A 19,015-nucleotide genomic window follows, 5' to 3' on the forward strand; every position below is an offset into this window, starting at 1 on the left:
TGATGTCAGCAACATGTTTCAGAAAAATTGGGACAGAGCAACAAAAGACTGAAAAAGTTGTGTAATGCTAAAAAAAAAAAACCTAATTTGGTTAATTGTCAATAGATCATTAAGATGATTGGGTATAAAAAGAGCATCCCAGAGAGGCAGAGTCTCTCAGAAGTAAAGATGGGGAGGGGTTCACCACTCTGTGAAAGACTGTGTGGGTAAACAGTGCAGCAATTTAAGAATAACGTTCCTCAAATGTAAAATTGCAAAGAATTTGGGGATCACATCATCTATAGTCCATAATATCATTAAAAGATTCAGAGAATCTGGAGAAATCTCTGTATGCAAGAGACAAGGCTGAAAACTGGCACTGGATGACTGTGATCTTCAGTTCCTCAGGAGACACTGCATTAAAAGCAAACACGTGTCTGTAGTGGAAATCACTGTATGGGAACACTTCAGAAAACCATCATCTGTGAAAACAGTTCATTACTGCATCCACAAATGCAAGTTAAAACCAGATCTAAACAATATCCAGAAACACTGCCACCTTCTCTGGGCCCGAGCTCTTTTACAATGGACGGAGGCAAAATGGAAAATTGTCCCGGGGTCTGATGAATCAAAAGTAGAAATTCTTTTTAGAAATAATGGACACCACGTCCTCCAGGCTAAAGAGGAGAGGGACCATCCGGCTTGTTATCAGTGCACAGTTCAAAAATTCATACCATCTGTGATGGTATGAGGGTGCATTAGTGCACATGACATGGGTAGCTTGTACGTCTGGGAAGGCATCATTAATGCTGAATGATATATACACGTTTCAGAGCAATATGCTGCCATCCAGACAAAATCTTTTTCAGGGAAGGCCTTCCTTCTTTCAGCAGGACAATGTCAAACCACTTTCTGCACATATTAAAACTGCATGGCTCCGTAGTAAAAAAGAGTCCAGGTGCTAAACTGGCCTGCCTGCAGTCCAGACCTGTCTCCCATTTAAAACATTTGGTGCATTATGAAGCACAAAATACGACAAAGGAAACACTGAACTGTTGAACAACTGAAATTGCATATCAGGCAAGAATGGGACAACATTTCTCTTCCAAAACTACAACATTTGGGCTCCTCAGTTCCCAAATGTTTACAGAGCATTATTAAAAGTAGAGGTGATGCAACACAGTGGTAAACATGCTCTTGTCCCAACTTTTTTGAATCATGTGGCTGACATCAACTTTAAAATTAGCATATTTTCCAAAAAACAATAACATTTCTCAGTTTCAACATTTCATATGTTGTCTTTCTACTATTTTCAATGAAATATAGCATTTCCAAGATTTGCAAATTATCACATTGTTTTTATTTACAGTTTATACAACGTCCCAATTTTTTTGGAATTGGGGTTGTACATACACTTTCTGCAGTGTGGGAAATAAGGAATTTTAAGCAGACTGTCACAGGACAGATAAGTCTGAAATGATGTGTCTGTCTGTCTGTCCAAATTTCAGCCTGTCCGAATGATGGGGCAAAGGCCTGGAACAATGCAGTCAGGGGTCCGGGGTCCACTTTAAGGCCCTGGAAGCTGAAGGGGCTTTAGATGCCTGGAGAGGGCTTCTCAGCTATTTCCAGGCACATTTTTGTGATCTTCAAAGGCCAAATTACACTAGACCTTAGTTGCTAATTACACTACAAATTGAATATAATTTACAAGAAAAATGTCAGAAGATTCAAGAAAAACATGCTTAAAAGTGCTAGTCTAACGAAAATTACATCATAAAATCCCGGGTTTTCTGTGTGACATGCTCAAATAGGTTGTAAAGCTCACAGATAAATAAAAATGGGTTCAAAAAAATAATTATTTTGCATCCAAATTCTGTTCCAAAAATCATTAAAAGCTTGTCCGCCATTAGATCACAGCAATTCACAGGTCAGCAGTGTTGTATGTGTGATGTCATATGCGCCATCATGTGTGTCCACATAGACTCTATACTATTCTCTGCAGCGGCGTGCGTTCTTGATATGATCTTCCTATGATGATCTTGCGGTGTCCCTTTACAGAGAGCTGATTTTAAGGTGAATTGAACCTGTTTGAAATTTTAAGGTAAAGTCCCTACATTATCACAAAATTGGCACAAAGGAAAAGGCCATTGCAAGATCAATTTATAATCACTCTGTGATAAACTTCCCTGTATATTTCTGAATCTTGTTGCCTTTTTGTCCACTGAAACATGTAAGACGTTATATTGCATCTAAAAACATGATTTCAACATCAAACGAATGGACATGCTGTTATCTCTCTCAACTAACTTGTTTTTTTTCCTGTATTTATAGGTTCTGAAATAGATTCTCTCACAACATGAGCAAAATGCATGCTGTTCAGTTACTACTCTATCTTCAGTTACTATTAACACATCATATCCATCTTCCGTCAAATATTGCCTGTAAACAAAATAAACTGTCTAAATAACCACTCTCTCCATATTTCATCAGTGTGTGCTATAGCCAAAACAGCCGAAGCATCAGTCCCTACTGTAGTACAAATAGCAGCTCCTCCTTCTTCAAACACTGCATCATTGGCACAAACACAAACAGCATTTCCACCCTCTCCTTCAACTACAGCATTAGAATTTTAGTAAAAAAAAAAAAAAATTAATAATAATGGTAATTGCGTGCTGACTCCACTCCAGCACTAAAAGTGAAAGTAAGTGCCTAATTACTGGCATTATTTAGCCTTGTATAAGACTTTACAACTGCGATCAGTGAAAAGGATAAAAGACTTAGGACAACAAATTCAAGCAACAGGCTCCTGTTTCCTGAGTTGTTCGCGCCGAGTCCTTTTTCCCGCGAGTGCCGGCGTTAATTACTAATCCTTTTTTAACTTTTTTTCTATAAATAAATTTCCAGTATCGTCTTCATTTTTATTATACTGTCGCTTTCATTTTTGTACTTTTCACTTTCGCTTTCCTTTTTCCGTTTTTTTTTCCGTTTTTTTCTCTTTCTTTTTTCGGAAGAACGCCGAGACCGGAAGCTTTCTTTTTCTCTCCTCCTGTGTAAAGTCCACAAGCGGAGGCCATCTGATCTGCTTTAATATCAACAGATCTTCATTTAAAGTACGTGAATCTTTTCATCATGGCACACCTTCAGCCTGTTCAGTGTGCTGAGTGCAGGATGTTTAGTCATTCTTCCTCCGTCACTAGCGATAGCTCTATTAGCTTTACTTGTGATAAGTGCAGATTAGTTAGCTCTCTGACGGAGAAGATTTCAGTGCTAGAAGCGCGTGTCCAGGCTTTAGAGCAGGTTAGTGAGCGTGAGAACAGTGTAGTTTCTGTTAGGGAAAGTCTGGACGCCCTAGGTGGAGTTAGCAATCCCCCAACTCCGGCATTAGAGCCCTTACAGCGGGGCGAATGGGTGACGGCTCGGCGGCATAAGCGTAGAGCCAAAGCTACCGCTGAGGCTCGCCCACGGGAGCACCACTCCTCTCCGCGTCACGTGTTGAACAGGTTTGCTCTCCTTAGTGATGCACCCACTGAGAAACCTGAAAGAGCTCTGGTTATAGGGGACTCTATCATACGGCACGTGAAATTAGCTCAGCCTTTAGGGGCACCAGCAGCTTTAGTCAGGTGTATACCGGGAGCCAGGGCGCCGGACATAGCAGGTAATCTTAGGGTCCTAGGCAAGCACAGGTTCTCAAAGATAGTTATCCATGCAGGAGCTAATGATATACGCCTTTGTCAGTCTGAGGTTACTAAGAGTAACTTTGTAGAGGTGTTTAAATTAGAGGCGAAGGCGATGTCCGATGCTGTAGTATGCTTTGGCCCCATCCCAATGCGGCGTGGCGATGTAGCTTACAGCAGGTTATGGTCGCTGAACTGCTGGCTGTCCAGGTGGTGCTCTGAAAACAGTGTGGGCTTTATAGATAATTGGGCTAATTTTGAGGGCACTGCTGGCCTGTTAGGGCGGGACGGTATCCATCCCACTCGGGAAGGTGCTGCTCTCATTTCCTGCAGCATAGGTCATAGTCTCAGAACAGGCCTAGTTAATTTCTGACAATCCAGAGCCAAGGCCAGGGAGCAGACGAACAGGCTAAACCGACTGTCTGCTAGCTGCACAGAGTCGTCACTCAGGGCCCACTACATCGAGACTGTGTCTGTTCCCCGAGCTCAACAAAAAGGTAGAAATTTTCAGAGAGTTTGTTCCAGTAACCTAATCAATATAAAATTAGATCAGACTGACTGTACAGCTGCTGCCAGCACCCTTGATCTAAAGGTGGGGCTATTAAATATTAGATCTCTTACATCTAAAGCGCTAATGGTTAATGAACTCATTACTGATCAGGAGTTTAATGTACTGTGTTTAACAGAAACATGGATTAAGCCAAATGAATATATAGCATTAAATGAAGCGAGTCCTCCTGGATACAGTTATATACACCAGCCTCGTCTAACTGGCAGAGGAGGAGGCGTCGCGGTTATTTATAACGATTATCTAGGTGTAACACACAAACCTGGTTATAAATTTAATACATTTGAAGTTCTTCATACTCATATAATGTATGTAGCCTCGAAAAATAAGTCTACCCAGTTAATTCCATTGCTTATTATTTACAGGCCCCCGGGGCCATATTCTGAGTTTCTTTCTGAATTTGCAGATTTTATCTCAGATTTGGTTATTTCCTTAGACAAAGCTTTAGTTGTCGGAGATTTTAATATTCACTTTGATAACCCAGAAGACCCTTTAAAAACAGCGTTTGTGTCCATCTTAGATTCAGTCGGGATTAAGCAGAATGTCATAGGACCGACCCATAATGGTGGTCACACCCTTGATCTAATACTAACATTCAGATTAAACGTAGACAATATAGTCATACTTCCACAGTCTGAAGTTATCTCAGATCATTGTCTCATCTCATTCAAAATATGTCTGAGTAATAATATATGCACCTCACCACGCTACTGTATTAAACGTACTTTCACGTCAACTACTGCACAGAGCTTTATAAATGATCTCCCAGAGCTGTCAACTTTGATTGGGTCACTGTCAGCCCCCGCAGAACTCGATCAGGCAACTGAATGCTTAGAGTCAACATTCCGCTATACTTTAGATAATGTAGCTCCTCTAAAAAGGAAAATGGTCAGAGACAAAAAATTAGCACCCTGGTATAATGATGACACTCGCACATTAAAACAGACCACTCGAAAATTGGAACGTAAATGGCGTCAAACAAAATTGGTAGTGTTCAAATTGGCGTGGAAGGAGAGCTTCCTGAAGTATAGAAAAGCTCTTAGTGCTGCGAGATCAACATATCTCTCCTCACTAATAGAAGATAACAAAAATAATCCTAGATTCCTATTTAATACTGTAGCAAAATTAACCAGGAATAAGTCCACTATCAACACATGCACACCTGCAGTATGTAGTAGCAACGACTTCATGAATTTTTTTAATGACAAAATTGAGAATATCCGACAAAAAATTCAAACTACTAATTTAAGGTTAGACAATGAAAGTGACCTTGTAGTTAATATAACTGTATCAGATCATCAGTTAGAATGTTTTACTCCCCTAAAAGAAACTGAATTACTTTCATTAATCTCTACATCAAAAGCCTCAACTTGCGTACTAGATCCCTTACCAACACATCTATTCAAACAGATAATGCCTGGAGTAATTGAACCGCTTCTAAAAATAATAAATTCTTCTCTTATGATTGGCTATGTACCCAAATCCTTTAAACTAGCAGTTATCAAACCCCTGATTAAAAAACCTGACCTTGATCCCTGTCAGCTGTCCAATTATCGGCCAATATCAAACCTCCCCTTTATCTCCAAGATCCTTGAAAAAGCTGTGGCACAGCAGTTATGCTCATATTTACATAGGAATAACATCCATGAAATGTATCAGTCAGGATTTAGACCTCATCATAGCACAGAGACAGCACTGGTTAAAGTAGTAAACGACCTACTGTTGGCGTCTGATCAGGGCTGTGTCTCGCTACTTGTGTTGCTTGACCTTAGTGCAGCATTTGATACCATTGATCATTCCATTCTTCTGGATAGACTAGAAAATGTTGTGGGAGTTAAGGGAATGGCCCTCTCCTGGCTCAGGTCTTATCTAACTGATCGTTATCGGTATGTCGATATAAATGGTGATATTTCTAGACGTACCAAGGTAAAGTTTGGTGTTCCACAAGGTTCTGTCTTGGGTCCACTGCTTTTTTCTCTATATATGTTACCTCTGGGCGATATTATTCGTAAACATTGTATTAGTTTCCACTGTTATGCTGATGACACACAGTTGTTTGTCTCTGCAAAACCTGATGAGAGACACCAGCTTAATAAAATTGAGGAATGTGTTAAGGACATTAGACACTGGATGCTTATAAATTTCCTTCTGCTTAACTCTGACAAGACTGAAGTACTTGTGCTAGGACCACATACAGCTAGAAGTAAGTTTTCTGATTACACAGTAACTCTGGATGGCCTTTCTGTTTCTTCACGTGCAGCAGTAAAAGACCTCGGAGTGATTATTGACCCCAGTCTTTCATTCGAAACTCACATTGATAACATCACCCGGATAGCTTTCTTTCATCTCAGAAATATTGCAAAGATAAGAAATTTAATGTCATTGCATGATGCAGAAAAACTAGTCCATGCTTTCGTTACCTCCAGGTTGGATTATTGTAATGCCTTACTGTCTGGATGTTCCAATAAGTGCATAAACAAGCTCCAGTTAGTTCAAAATGCCGCAGCAAGAGTCCTTACTAGAACTAGAAAATATGACCACATCACGCCTGTCTTATCCACACTGCATTGGCTCCCAATCAAATTTCGTATTGATTATAAAATACTACTATTGACCTTTAAAGCACTAAATGGTCTCGCACCACAGTACCTGAGTGAACTTCTGCTCCTCTATGACCCGCCACGCCTACTTAGATCAAAAGGTGCAGGCTATCTGCTGGTACCTCGTATAGTGAAGGCTATATCAGGGGGCAGAGCCTTTTCTTACAAAGCCCCACTGTTATGGAACAGCCTTCCAAGTAATGTTCGGGAATCAGACACAGTCTCAGCATTTAAGTCTAGGCTGAAAACATATCTGTTTAGTCAAGCCTTTTGTTAATGGTGTTTATGAGGTAAAGGAGTAGATCTGGAGGGTCCTCAGACATAGAGTGTTTTGGTAAACTGGGATGTATGGATGCTGTCAGTCCCCACTCGCTTGCTCACTCGAGTTTGTTGACGGTGCAGTGGCTGGCTGCTTTATGTCCCGGGGCTCCCTCATGCCTGTGTTACCTTCTGGCTCTCTCCTTTTAGTTATGCTGTCATAGTTAGTTGCCGGAGTCCCTGCTTGTACTCGGTGCAATATGTATACTGTTCCTACTTATTCAGGTGACATTGGGCATACCTAACCACCTGTGTTTTCTTTCTTTCCCCCCCCACTCCAAATCTGTCCCTCTGAGTTACATGGAGTCAACAGGAAATCTTTTGGTGGAGACGGTGGGGACCTCGACTGGCTATCGTAGCCTGCAGGGAATCGGCCGTCAGACATTCTGTCGCATGTCCCAGACCCGGTGAAATGTAACTGAATTGTCTTGGCCAGGCCTAAGGGTCCCATCTGCATCTCATCATTGCTGAGGAGTGTGCTCCCATCACCCAATCAAGCATCCAGCCAGAGCAGACCTGCTTGATCCATCCTGGTGCCCTGTGTCTGGTCGGAGTTTTATCGCCCCACTCCTGTGAAGGACGGCCCCATGAGGACAGTTGAGGGTTATACCTGTTAAAACTGTTAATATTATAGTCAGGCTGTCTGTTGTTGCCCAAATGAGGATGGGTTCCCTTTTGAGTCTGGTTCCTCTCGAGGTTTCTTCCTCATGTCGTCTGAGGGAGTTTTTCCTTGCCACCGTCGCCGCAGGCTTGCTCATTGGGGATAGATTAGGGATAAAATTAGCTCATGTTTTAAGTCGTTCAAATTCTGTAAAGCTGCTTTGCGACAATGTTTATTGTTAAAAGCGCTGTACAAATAAACTTGATTTTGATTTGATTTGATTAAACAAAGTTTGACTCTTCCTGTGCAGTGAGCTCTTTGGGATGACATTTCTGACTTTTGTTTCCAGATTGTAGGAACTGCTCCACGTACCAGACATCGCTCAAATCCTTCCATGTGAATATCTCATCTCATCTCATTATCTCTAGCCGCTTCATCCTTCTACAGGGTCGCAGGCAAGCCGGAGCCCACCCCAGCCGACCACGGGCGAAAGGCGGGGTACACCCTGGACAAGTCGCCAGGTCATCACAGGGCTGACACACAGACAACCATTCACACTCACATTCACACCTACGGTCAATTTAGAGTCGCCAGTTAACCTAACCTGCATGTCTTTGGACTGTGGGGGAAACCGGAGCACCCGGAGGAAACCCACGCGGACACAAGTTATGAATTTTTCAGGCCCGCAGCGACCCCCATTTCACAGGCCGTGTTACAACATAATACAGGGTGTTTCAAAAAATTTTATATATATTATTTGAGATGTAAATATCCCAAAAAATTACATAGTCTAGGCAAATGAAATTGAACAGGCTTAAAATGTTGAGCAATATAAGATTTATTCATCAAAATTTGAATGAGAAATTCCATGAACAATTTCCCAAATTTTCGCAAACCCACTTGACGGTCTCTTCCGATGATGGTGGTCGTCCAGATCCTTTTGCCCTGCACAGACAGCCTTCCTCTTTGAACTTTTTGTGCCATGTCCAAATCTGCATTGCAGTTGGTGCATTTTTTGAGAATTCTCTCATAAATGCACACTGCACACAGTCTTGTTCGACTGTGTTCGAGCATACTCTAACACAAAAAAACTTTCTTTTCCAGAAAAGAAAAGGCATTTCTATACCTAAAAAGATAAAAACAAAAAACATTAAACATAAAATTTTGACCCGTTTCCACACATGCTGTTAAAATTTGAGGTCAACTTAATGAGAATTGGCAAAGTTTTAGATTGTGAAATGATGTCAAATTTTTTTTAAACACCCTGTATATTCACCCAGTGCAACATCTGGGAGAAAATTAGAAGTAGATTAGACCCATATCTTTACATTTTTTTCACGGGCCATCCGCTTTGATGCTTTTGAAATACAGATGGACACATTCAAATTATTTTCCATCAGCCATCTGGTCCAATGCTTTTGAAATACAGACGAACAAATGCGAAAATTACCGGTCAATGTCTGCCGGTCCGGCCTTATTTCCCCACACTGCTTCTTACTAGTTCCGTGTATGATTATTTGCAGGGCAAAATAGAGGAAGCCATTGTGGGAAACTGTAGCTTATTGAACTGAATTGATGATGCCCTGCGTCAAGCAAATGCTGATTAGCGCTAGGATTTCCAAATGAGCCACATACCATGTAATAAACTCAGCTGGTCAGATTCCACCAAATATACAGCTCTGGAAAAAATTAAGAGACCACTACACAATTTAGTTTCTCTGGTTTTACTATTTATAGGGATGTGTTTGCAGAACAGGAACAGTTTTGTTTTATTCCATAAACTATTGACATTTCCCCCAAATTCCACATAAAAATGTCATGTCGAACATTTAATTGCAGAAAAATGACAAGTGGTCAAAATAACAAAAAAGATTAAGTGTTTTCTATGCATTATTCAAGGTCTGAAATCAAGATCATATTCAGTTTTAAACATCACAATACTAATGTTTGATTGGAGGATGAGATCAGAAATCAATATTTGGTGGAATAACCCTGACATTTAACACAGTTACATGTCAATCCTGGGATCAAGATGGTGACCTCTTCTGTTCCTCAGAACTGCCTGATCCATCCTGATACCCTATGTCTGGTTGAAGCCTCATCACATCGCTCCTGTGGAGGACCGCCCCATGTGGACAGTTGAAAGTCACACCTGGAAGACACTCTGGACACTTACAGTGATGTTTTCATGGCTGAGGACTACAGTTGACTTGCTAACTTTAGGACTGCAGTTGTCATGAACACTTTTTGCACTCAAGTTTCCATCAATGAAAAGTTATAACATCAACAAAACTGACTTCATATTAAAACTGTTAATGTTATAGTCATATTGTCTGTTGTTGCCCAAATGAGGATGGGTTCCCTTTTGAGTCTGGTTCCTCTTGAGGTTTCTTCATGTTGTCTGAGGGAGTTTTTCCTTGCCACCGTCACTACAGGCTTGCTCATTGGGGATAGATTAGAAATAAAATATTAGCTCATGTTTTAATTCATTCAAATTCTGTAAAGCTACTTTGCGACAATGTCTATTGTTAAAAGCGCTATACAAATAGATTTGACATTTAAAATCACAGCTTTCATGTGTCTTGGCATGCTCTTCACCAGTCTTTCATTTTGCTGTTATGCCACTCCTGGTACAAAAATTCAGGTCACTTTGTTTGATGGCTTGTGACCATCCAGCTCTCTTTTGGTCACATTCCAGAGGTTTTCAATGGGGTTTAGGTCTGGAGATTGGGCTGGCCATGACAGGGTCTTGATCTTATGGTCCTCCATCCACACCTTGCTTGACCTGGTTGTGTGGCATGGAGCATTGTCCTGCTGGAAAACCCAATCCTCAGAGTTGGGGAACACTGTCAGAGCAGAAGGAAGCAAGTTTTCTTCTAGGATAACCTTGGACATGGCTTGATTCATGTGTCCTTCACAAACAAAAACCTGCCCAATTCCAGCCTTGCTGAAGCATCAAAAGATCACCGATCCTCCACCAAGTTTCACAATGGGTGAAAGACACTGACTTACAGGCCTCTCCAGTTCTCCATCAAACCATTAGATGACCAGATGATAGGAAAAGCTGGAAATTGGACTCAGAGAAGATGACCTCACTCCAGTACTCCCCTCCAGCCAATCCATATAGTCTTTAGCAAACCTCAGCCTCACTCTTCTTTGCTTCTCATTGATGAAGGGTTTTTTTCTAACACTGCATGACTTCAACCCTGACCAGAGGAGCCTGTTTTGAACCATCATTGCCATACACTTAACCCCAGCTGCCATTTGCCATTCTTTCTGTAGGTAGATGAGGTCATCCTACAGTTGTTGAGTGACATTCAAAGGAGCTAATGACCATCCCGGTCAGCGGAAAGTCGTTTTCACCCTCTGCCAGTCTGTAACTTTGTTGTCCCCAATGTCTGCTGCTTGACCTTGTTCTTATGACTTGCCGTCTTTGAAATTTTGAAGATGGAAGCAACCTGATGCTCACTGTACCCCTCTGCTAGTAAAGCAGAACTGAACGCTTCTTTTTCTCACTTTTTTCTCTCTTCTTTTCAACTCTTGGCATGATGAATAGATATTTTTGTATTCAAATTAAATTTAAGGTACTACTAGCACTGGTTTTGCCATTCAAACTGGTCCTATTGCAAGAGGATAGTGATGACCACAGCAGTGGTTTTTAATACTTTTCCTCGTTGAATAAGATTTGGTTCAGGTGATCACCTAATAATCAGTACCTCATTAAGTAAAATGAGGTGTGCCTGTGTTGGCATTCCAGCACAGACACTGGAATGAAATGGTTGCCATACATAGAGATGCTGATTTAAGAAAATAATTGAAGTGGTCTTTTAATTTTTTTCCAGAGCTGTATTTCTTTTTAATGAACATCATGACCGTTTCCTCTTCCAAAAGGCTACTGGAGCACCAGGAGCACTCAGACCAATCATGAATAATATTTACATGGTGTTAGAGCCACTTATACGAGAAAGGACTCAGTATTGCAAAGGAATTCACTTCTGCCAGCAATTAATTTCTCTTCAAGACAAGTTCAACTGGCCGAATATAAACACAAACATGCTTTTGAATGACTCAGTACCATGTCTCCTTTATTTCTGGCTGCCCATTTAAGACTATACAAAAAAGTTCAGGATTTTTTTTTTGTTGTTTGTTTTTAAGGGAAATAACATAATGCAAGCCATATTTCAGGGTCATACTGCCAGTAATGATCAAGTACATCAAGATACATAGAAACTCTAAATCAGCCCTTAATCAAAACCTGCTGTCCCGTCCTGAGTCCTGTGAAGCTATTAATTAGCTGATCATAACCCATGACACAACATAAATGGCATGATTCATCACAATAGTGTGAGACAGTGAGACCGTTCAGCCTGCCACAGTTTTCATGAAGCTCTTCTCCAGTAAACAGAATCACAGTATTGCCTTGTCCAAGATGGACACATGCAATTCTGCCTTTCCTGACAAGACAGCTGTCCTTGCAAATGGGACAGACCGTATCCTAGCAGCATAAACACTGCCCAAAAAATTTAGGAGCTTCTTCTCAAAAGCTATATTTCGTGTCCACAGTAACAATATTTTGCTTGCTAAATATCATAATCCAACAAATGGCAAATAACTGGCACATGATTAACTCACAACAGCCAAGTCTGCTGAGACTACAAAGACCAGGCCAACAAAAACACAAGCCCTTTGGTCTAAATGAAACAAAAAGAAAAAAAAAAATCCCTTCCTTTCAAGCCCACAATTCTAGCATGCTGATTTTCTGAAACAGTTTCACATACTATGGCTAGGCAACAAGTGTAATTGGATATTACTGATGTCTCACACGAAATCAGCACTGTTCCATGATGGACAATGATATCACTCATTTTGGAAACAAATGGACAAACAGAAATAAAGATAAGTAACATGAGCTTAACAAACATACTCTAAATTATGAATCAAGTGACTAGTGTAGGATGCAAACAAATAAGCAGAGGAAACAGGCAGCCTGTTGCCCCGCTACTGTCATTTGACTCCCAAGTTCGGGACAAGTGTGAATGCTGTTTTTGCTCCTGGGATCCAATCCCTGGTGCTCTTAATGCTGGGATCAGACTACACGATATTGTTGTCTTTTATGATAGGTCACCATGTCAGATTAGGCAATCATAGTGTCATAGATTTTTGACGTGTCTCGGTCGGGAGACTGGCAACACAACAAGTTTGACCCCAACCAATCAATCATTGCTCACGTCCTTGCATGTCGTCGGGGAGGAGGGTCAAGAAACTATCAATCATGGTGACAAAAAGGAACGTCAAGGAACACATTGTATGATTTGGGTGAGCATATATTTTTTTTTTTAAATCTGACATGCTAGACTTTTCATCAGGGTGCCACGGGGTGTCAGATCCCACATCACTGCTCTTCAATTATTTCACATGACAAGGCTGATTCGTCATTCCCGACGTTCCTATTTGGGCCTGACGTTAGAAATCACACCAGAACTGGGCTGAACTTGTGTAATCTGATACCAGCAAAAAAAAAAAAAAAAAAAAAGGAGGTCTGGGGGGTCATTCCAACCGCTTCAACAGGCGTAGAAGCTAATCGCTCTGGTTCAAACAGGAAGTAATGTGACAACATTACTTCCTGTTTGTACTTCCATGATGCTGGGACAGGGTTATTATTGCTACTGATTTATAAAACCAGACTTTCATATTACCAAAGCACAGAAATCACCTCTGAGAGACTCACAATCTACTTATACAAAAATGACTTTAGTATTCTTGAACGTTTTCATGCAAAGGGATAAAAGTAGCGCCCACCTATTTGCAAACCTGTGTGTACAAATTGGACATAGGGTAAGACATGTGTGTAACTGACACACATTGAAGAATTCCTTATGTGAAAGCAAACCTATGATTATGCAGCCCTCTGCCCTACTGGGTGCAGACTAAAATGTGAAAACACCCCAAGTGAAAACATATGAGAGAGGGGGGAGAAAAAGAAAAAAAGTCAAACTTCATAACAAAAGTATTTATTCATGCAGCTTTTTTTTTTTTTTTAAAGATTTTTTTGGGCTTTTTTCATCTTTATTGGATAGGACAGTGTAGAGACAGGAAATGAGTGGGAGAGAGACAGGGAGGGATCAGGAAATGACCTTGGGTTGGAATCGAACCCGGGTTTATGGTATGGCGCCTTATCCACCTGAGCCAAGACGTCCCCATTCATGCAGCTTTAGTTAACACAATGTAGGAGTGATTCCAAAAGCAAAATAAACCATTTTAAATTCACCATTATGTCTAAACTATAGCCAAATACGAGTAGGAGCACTTTAGCTGTGTATTTCCTGTGTATTCTCTGCTCAAGGTGGAAAAGCCACACCAAACATAGCAAGGGCGTTGATGTGATTGGAGTGTGGGCTTCTGGAGTAGGGCTGCACAATATATCGAAAAAGTATCGATATCGCGATATCGTAGTTTGCGATACACATACCGCAAAAATTACTTAAATTTCGATAAAAGGCACATTTTTCTGTGCCGTCCAATCACATTTGAATGTCAACAAGCGCCGCGGGATAACTCCGCCCCCTATCGCAAAACAAGTAAAAGCCTCGTGGTGATGGCGGAAGGCGGGAGCAAGTGCGGTGAGACAAACTGGTTTCCAAAAAAAAAAAAATGCACGTCTGCTATTTGGAAGTACTTTGGATTCAGGAGGGGTGATGTACTGCAAACTCAGGTACTTTGCAAGACATGTACCTGTAAAACAGTGGTGGGGCGGCTCACTGGGACAAACACTGCTGTACAGAAGCATAAAAACATAAAACCGCGCTCTCTCTCACACACACAAACTACCTCTCACTCTCTCACACACACACACTACCACTATCGTGCAGCCCTATTCTGGAGTCTCATTTTTCACCCACCGTTAGATCGAAGAAGCTTCTACTTGGCTGAGAAAAGTATGGGGCACAAAAATGAAAGCTGCAAACTGGCATGATCGGTGTGAAACAGGTACCTGGACAACCCTGTTGCAAATTGTCTAACACATGGTGCTAGAGGGCTGTGAGGAGATGTAATCTTATCACCTTTTTTTTCCTCCTCAGAGGGATATTGGTCTAATTATTTTAGATACCTGCAAGCCTTTGAACTTTCCAGATTTTCCACAGTGCTTTATCAAGTAAGATCATAAAACACAAAGTTCACTTCTCATATATGACAAGGCCAGTGAGAATACAGAAGTGAGAACAGATCACAAAAACACTTTGTACTATACAGTAACAGACAAAAGTTTGAACACTAGAGATGTCCCGATCCAGGTTTTTGCACTTCCGATCCGATACCGATATTTTTTTTCACTTCCAATCCGATACCGATACTGGCCGATACGATACCGGCCTATCCGAGCATGTATTAAAGTTCAAAGTTATTTACCTTCCTTACCTAGTTGTCAGACTCATGTTGAAAAGGGTTTTAGTACTCTTGAGAACAGCTAGCCAGCTGAATTAGGCGAGTTTGAATAATACACAATGGTTGATAACAAGAAACTGACCTGTTTATTCAGGGATAAACACAAAATAGACAGCATTATAAATAAAAAAACAGAAATGGAATCAGTGGTCAGTAAAAAGTGCAAATAAGACTGTAAACTGTATCAAAAAAGCAAAGCACATAAACAACCTTATCTGTATCTATAATATAGTCTATTAACTCAGCATCAGTACTCTTCTCTTGAACAAGTGTAAACCAAGGCTTTAAAAATCAGTGCAAATAATACTGTAAACTATTTAAAAACAAAAATGCCTTCTACTCCCCAATCTCCTCCACACTTTGTTGCTCCATTTTCATCTACACACTCCCTTCAACTGTTTGCCCTGACTGCAGTCTGAGCATGCTGGGGAAATTCTTTTTTACAAAGACAAGCATTTCAAGATGCTCAGGTGTCAGCCTGCTCCTGTGTTCATCAATGATGAGTGAGACTGTGCTAAAAAGCCTCTCACTCAACGCTGGTGCAAGGAGCACTGAGGAACTTGGCTGCTGTTGCTGCCAGGGTGGGTAGTCGAGCCTGATTGTCTCTCCAGTAGTGAAAAGGATTGCTCTTGCGCCCAAGTGGAGGCTCACTGAGGTAGCTCTCCAACTGAAACAGTGCCCCTGGGGTGATCTGCTGCTCCTCAGACGGACCTGCTGTGCAGCTCTCCTCCAGTATCTCGTCAAAGAAGCTGCCCAGGCTGCTGGTTGAGCTTCCAGCCTCCATTCCTGTTGTTTGTCTTGCTGTCTCAGCCTCAGCCACACCTTCTCCAGAGGGCATGGTTTTCAGTTCTTGGTCCATTTTCATCACCTCTACCTTTAGTGCTTCCTTTGCCTGATCCAGGTTGGTAGCATTGGTGAAGAACCTTAACATTTGGATAAAATGTAATAAAGATGTATCTATTATTTTATATTGTTTCAGCCAGTCTCCACATATTACTGTTCAATGACAACAAGTAACACACAAAATAGATCACAAATGATCAGCAAATGATCAACAGTGACCTTAATTTCCTCACCCATCAGATAACTGAAGAAAATTAAGAATAACAATAATAATAATGATAAATATAATAATAATAATAATAATACATTATATCTATTATATCTTATATCTAAAAAACAAAAGGCTACTGAAATACTGACAAAGAAATAAATGCCAGCTGTAGAGTAAAATATTTTTAATATTGTACTAAAGCTTATAGCATGCTCAAATAATTATAAAACACTTACTTGTCTTTATAGCGTGGATCTAGCATTGTTGCCACGGCATAGAGGGGTTCCTTTTCCACAAGGTAAAAACGTGTGTGAACCGCATCAAGTAATGTGGCCTTCATGGTTTGAATACCTCGGTGTTCTTCGCTCTCATTCTCCAGAAAGCGTGTCAGCACGCGGACAGATGGGATAACATCGGCTGCTGTGGCGGAAGCTGCACTGACCTCGGCTGTCAGCTCTTGGAAGGGTTTAAGGACTGTCGCCGTTTTCTCTAGCAGCGACCATTGGTTTCCATTTAACGTGGCTGGCAGATTGCTGTTACTATCCGATGCATAGGACTGCAGTGCCCGCTTACAATGCACCAGGCTGTCGATCATCATTTTCGTACTGCTCCATCTGGTCTTTACGTCCTGTTGTAAACGCTTCGGTTCAATATTCAACTCGTCCTCAACATCTTCGAGTTCAGCGCAGGCCTTGGGGGAGTGTTTGAAGTGGGTCACTATTTTTCTCCCGTTGGCAATGGCATCGCTTACAGCTCACTGTGCCAATAGACCTTGTTGGACAACGAGCTGTAAGGTGTGCGCAAAACATCCCAGGCTGGGCACCCCAAGCTGATCCATTGCCCTTTTCATATTGGCCGCGTTATCTCTTAGAATTACGTGGACCCTATTTTTGTCAATCTTCCAAGCTCGTAGCATATGTTCCATGGCATCTGTGATGGCATTTGCTGTGTGTGAGCCTCTAAACTCACGTGCATGTAAAACAGCGCTCTTTGGGGTGAAGTCCGGCCCAATCCAGTGTGCAGTTAAACTTAGTAGAGATAAAGGGCGGTGATCACAGCTCCATATGTCCGTTGTGAAACTAAGAGCATTTGTACTCTCTACTTGTTTGGCAATGTTATCTCGAACATCTTTGTGAATCTGGGGGATAGTCTTCTCAAGGATGTAATGACGGCTGGGCATGTTGTACTGTGGTTCCAGGTGTTGGATGGTGCATCTAAATCCCACTTTACTCACGAGCGATAATGGCTCGTCATCCAGAATGATTTCCTCGGCAATGACCCTTGTTATCCCCTGGGCTTTGGCACTGTTCAGTGCCAGTTTGTCACGCTGAGCAAAAGTTTCTGCTAGTGTTAGTTGTGTAGGACCTTTCTTTTTGTCTGCAGTTTTTTTTAAGATACTCTTCGTGTTCTTTATGGTGGTATTTTGCTAAATGCTTTATTAAGTTGGTTGTATTAAAACTTCTTACAGCTTTACCACCACGCCTGACTTTATTGTGGCATATGTTGCACTCCACCTCTTCGTCTTTGTCGTCCTTTAGGGTAAAATGATCCCACACAGCTGACATCTTTACCGTTAAACTACTGCTAAATTTACATCGCCGTGATAATGTAGAAGATGCCACTGAGGTAAATTGTAAGACGCTAATGCTGGTGCTGAAGGTGTGCTGGAAAATGCGGACCGGATTTTGGGGAAACCAGAGCAAAAAACTGGAATGGATTATCTAAATCGGTGCGCTGGAAAACCCGGAGCAGACTTTTTTTTAAAAATGGATCGGGAGTCTGGATCGGAATTTTTCCGCGCCTGCCGATCCGATCCCGATGCGCATTTTTTGCTGATATCGGCGGCTGATCCGATCCTAATATCGGATTGGGACAACCCTATTGGACACCCCTACTTACTCAGAGGTTTTTCTGTATTTTGACTATTTTCTACATTGTAGAACAATACTGAAGACATCAAAACTGAGAAATAACATTGAACATATATGGAAGTATGTGGTAAACAGAAGTGTTAAAAAATAGTAAGTTTCATATTTTAGATTCTTCAAAAGTAGCCACCATTTACCTTGCTGATGCTTTGCACACTATTAGCATTATCTTAACCAGCTTCATGAGGTAGTCACCTGGAATGCTTTTCAATTAACAGGTGTGCCTCATCAAAAGGTAATTGGTGCAATTTCTTGCCTTCTTAATGCATTTAGCATCAAACAGTAAATAATAAATCACAATACAATAAATAGCCCTATTCCACAACTGTAGCAATCCATGTGTCAAGAACTGCTCAACTAAGGCCCTGTCCACACGGCAACGGATTCAGGTGACTCCGATACAATTGCTTATCGTTTAGGCCTGGCGTCCACACGGCACCGGCGTTTTGGGTGCCCAAAACGCAGTCTTTTTGAGAACGGGTTCCAGAGTGGAAAGATCTGGCAACGTTGCCGTTGTGAAGTCGTCTGGATGAGTAGAACGGATTTGTTTACGATGACGTCACAACCACATGACTGTGAGTGCTTCACGCCAGGTAGAAGTGTAACGAATATCACCAGGAAAAAGCCTTACAGAGCACTAGTGAGAGTGAAACACGAGCTTGGATATTATTATTATTATTATTATGTTCAGTGTTAGTTCACAGTAGTAATGCAAGAAGCAGAATAGTGACAGTAATAGTGAAGCAAAAACATGCAATTGTACAAACACTGCAGCTCTACAGCAAAATATTCATTTATGAAATGGTCTGATTCTTAACACCAGTAGTGCCAATGATCTTCTCATTGCGAT

The 19,015-nt window shown here is 41.3% G+C and overlaps 2 protein-coding genes across 2 annotated transcripts in view; both read right to left on the reverse strand.

Annotated features, from left to right (window-relative positions):
- pak1 (p21 protein (Cdc42/Rac)-activated kinase 1) overlaps positions 1–19,015 on the reverse strand; it is a 243,751-nt gene that overhangs the window by 190,429 nt on the left and 34,307 nt on the right. The window lies entirely within an intron of this gene.
- LOC132888247 (zinc finger BED domain-containing protein 4-like) lies at positions 15,710–17,061 on the reverse strand. Its single transcript, XM_060924323.1, has 2 exons — positions 16,474–17,061; positions 15,710–16,106 (listed from the first exon to the last, which is right to left on the reverse strand). The coding sequence occupies exons 1-2, from the start codon at positions 16,833–16,835 to the stop codon at positions 15,710–15,712; spliced, it is 759 nt and encodes a 252-aa protein (XP_060780306.1). The 5' UTR covers positions 16,836–17,061.

Source organism: Neoarius graeffei, chromosome 6, assembly GCF_027579695.1.
Source record: "Neoarius graeffei isolate fNeoGra1 chromosome 6, fNeoGra1.pri, whole genome shotgun sequence".
Taxonomy (NCBI): Eukaryota; Metazoa; Chordata; class Actinopteri; order Siluriformes; family Ariidae; genus Neoarius; species Neoarius graeffei.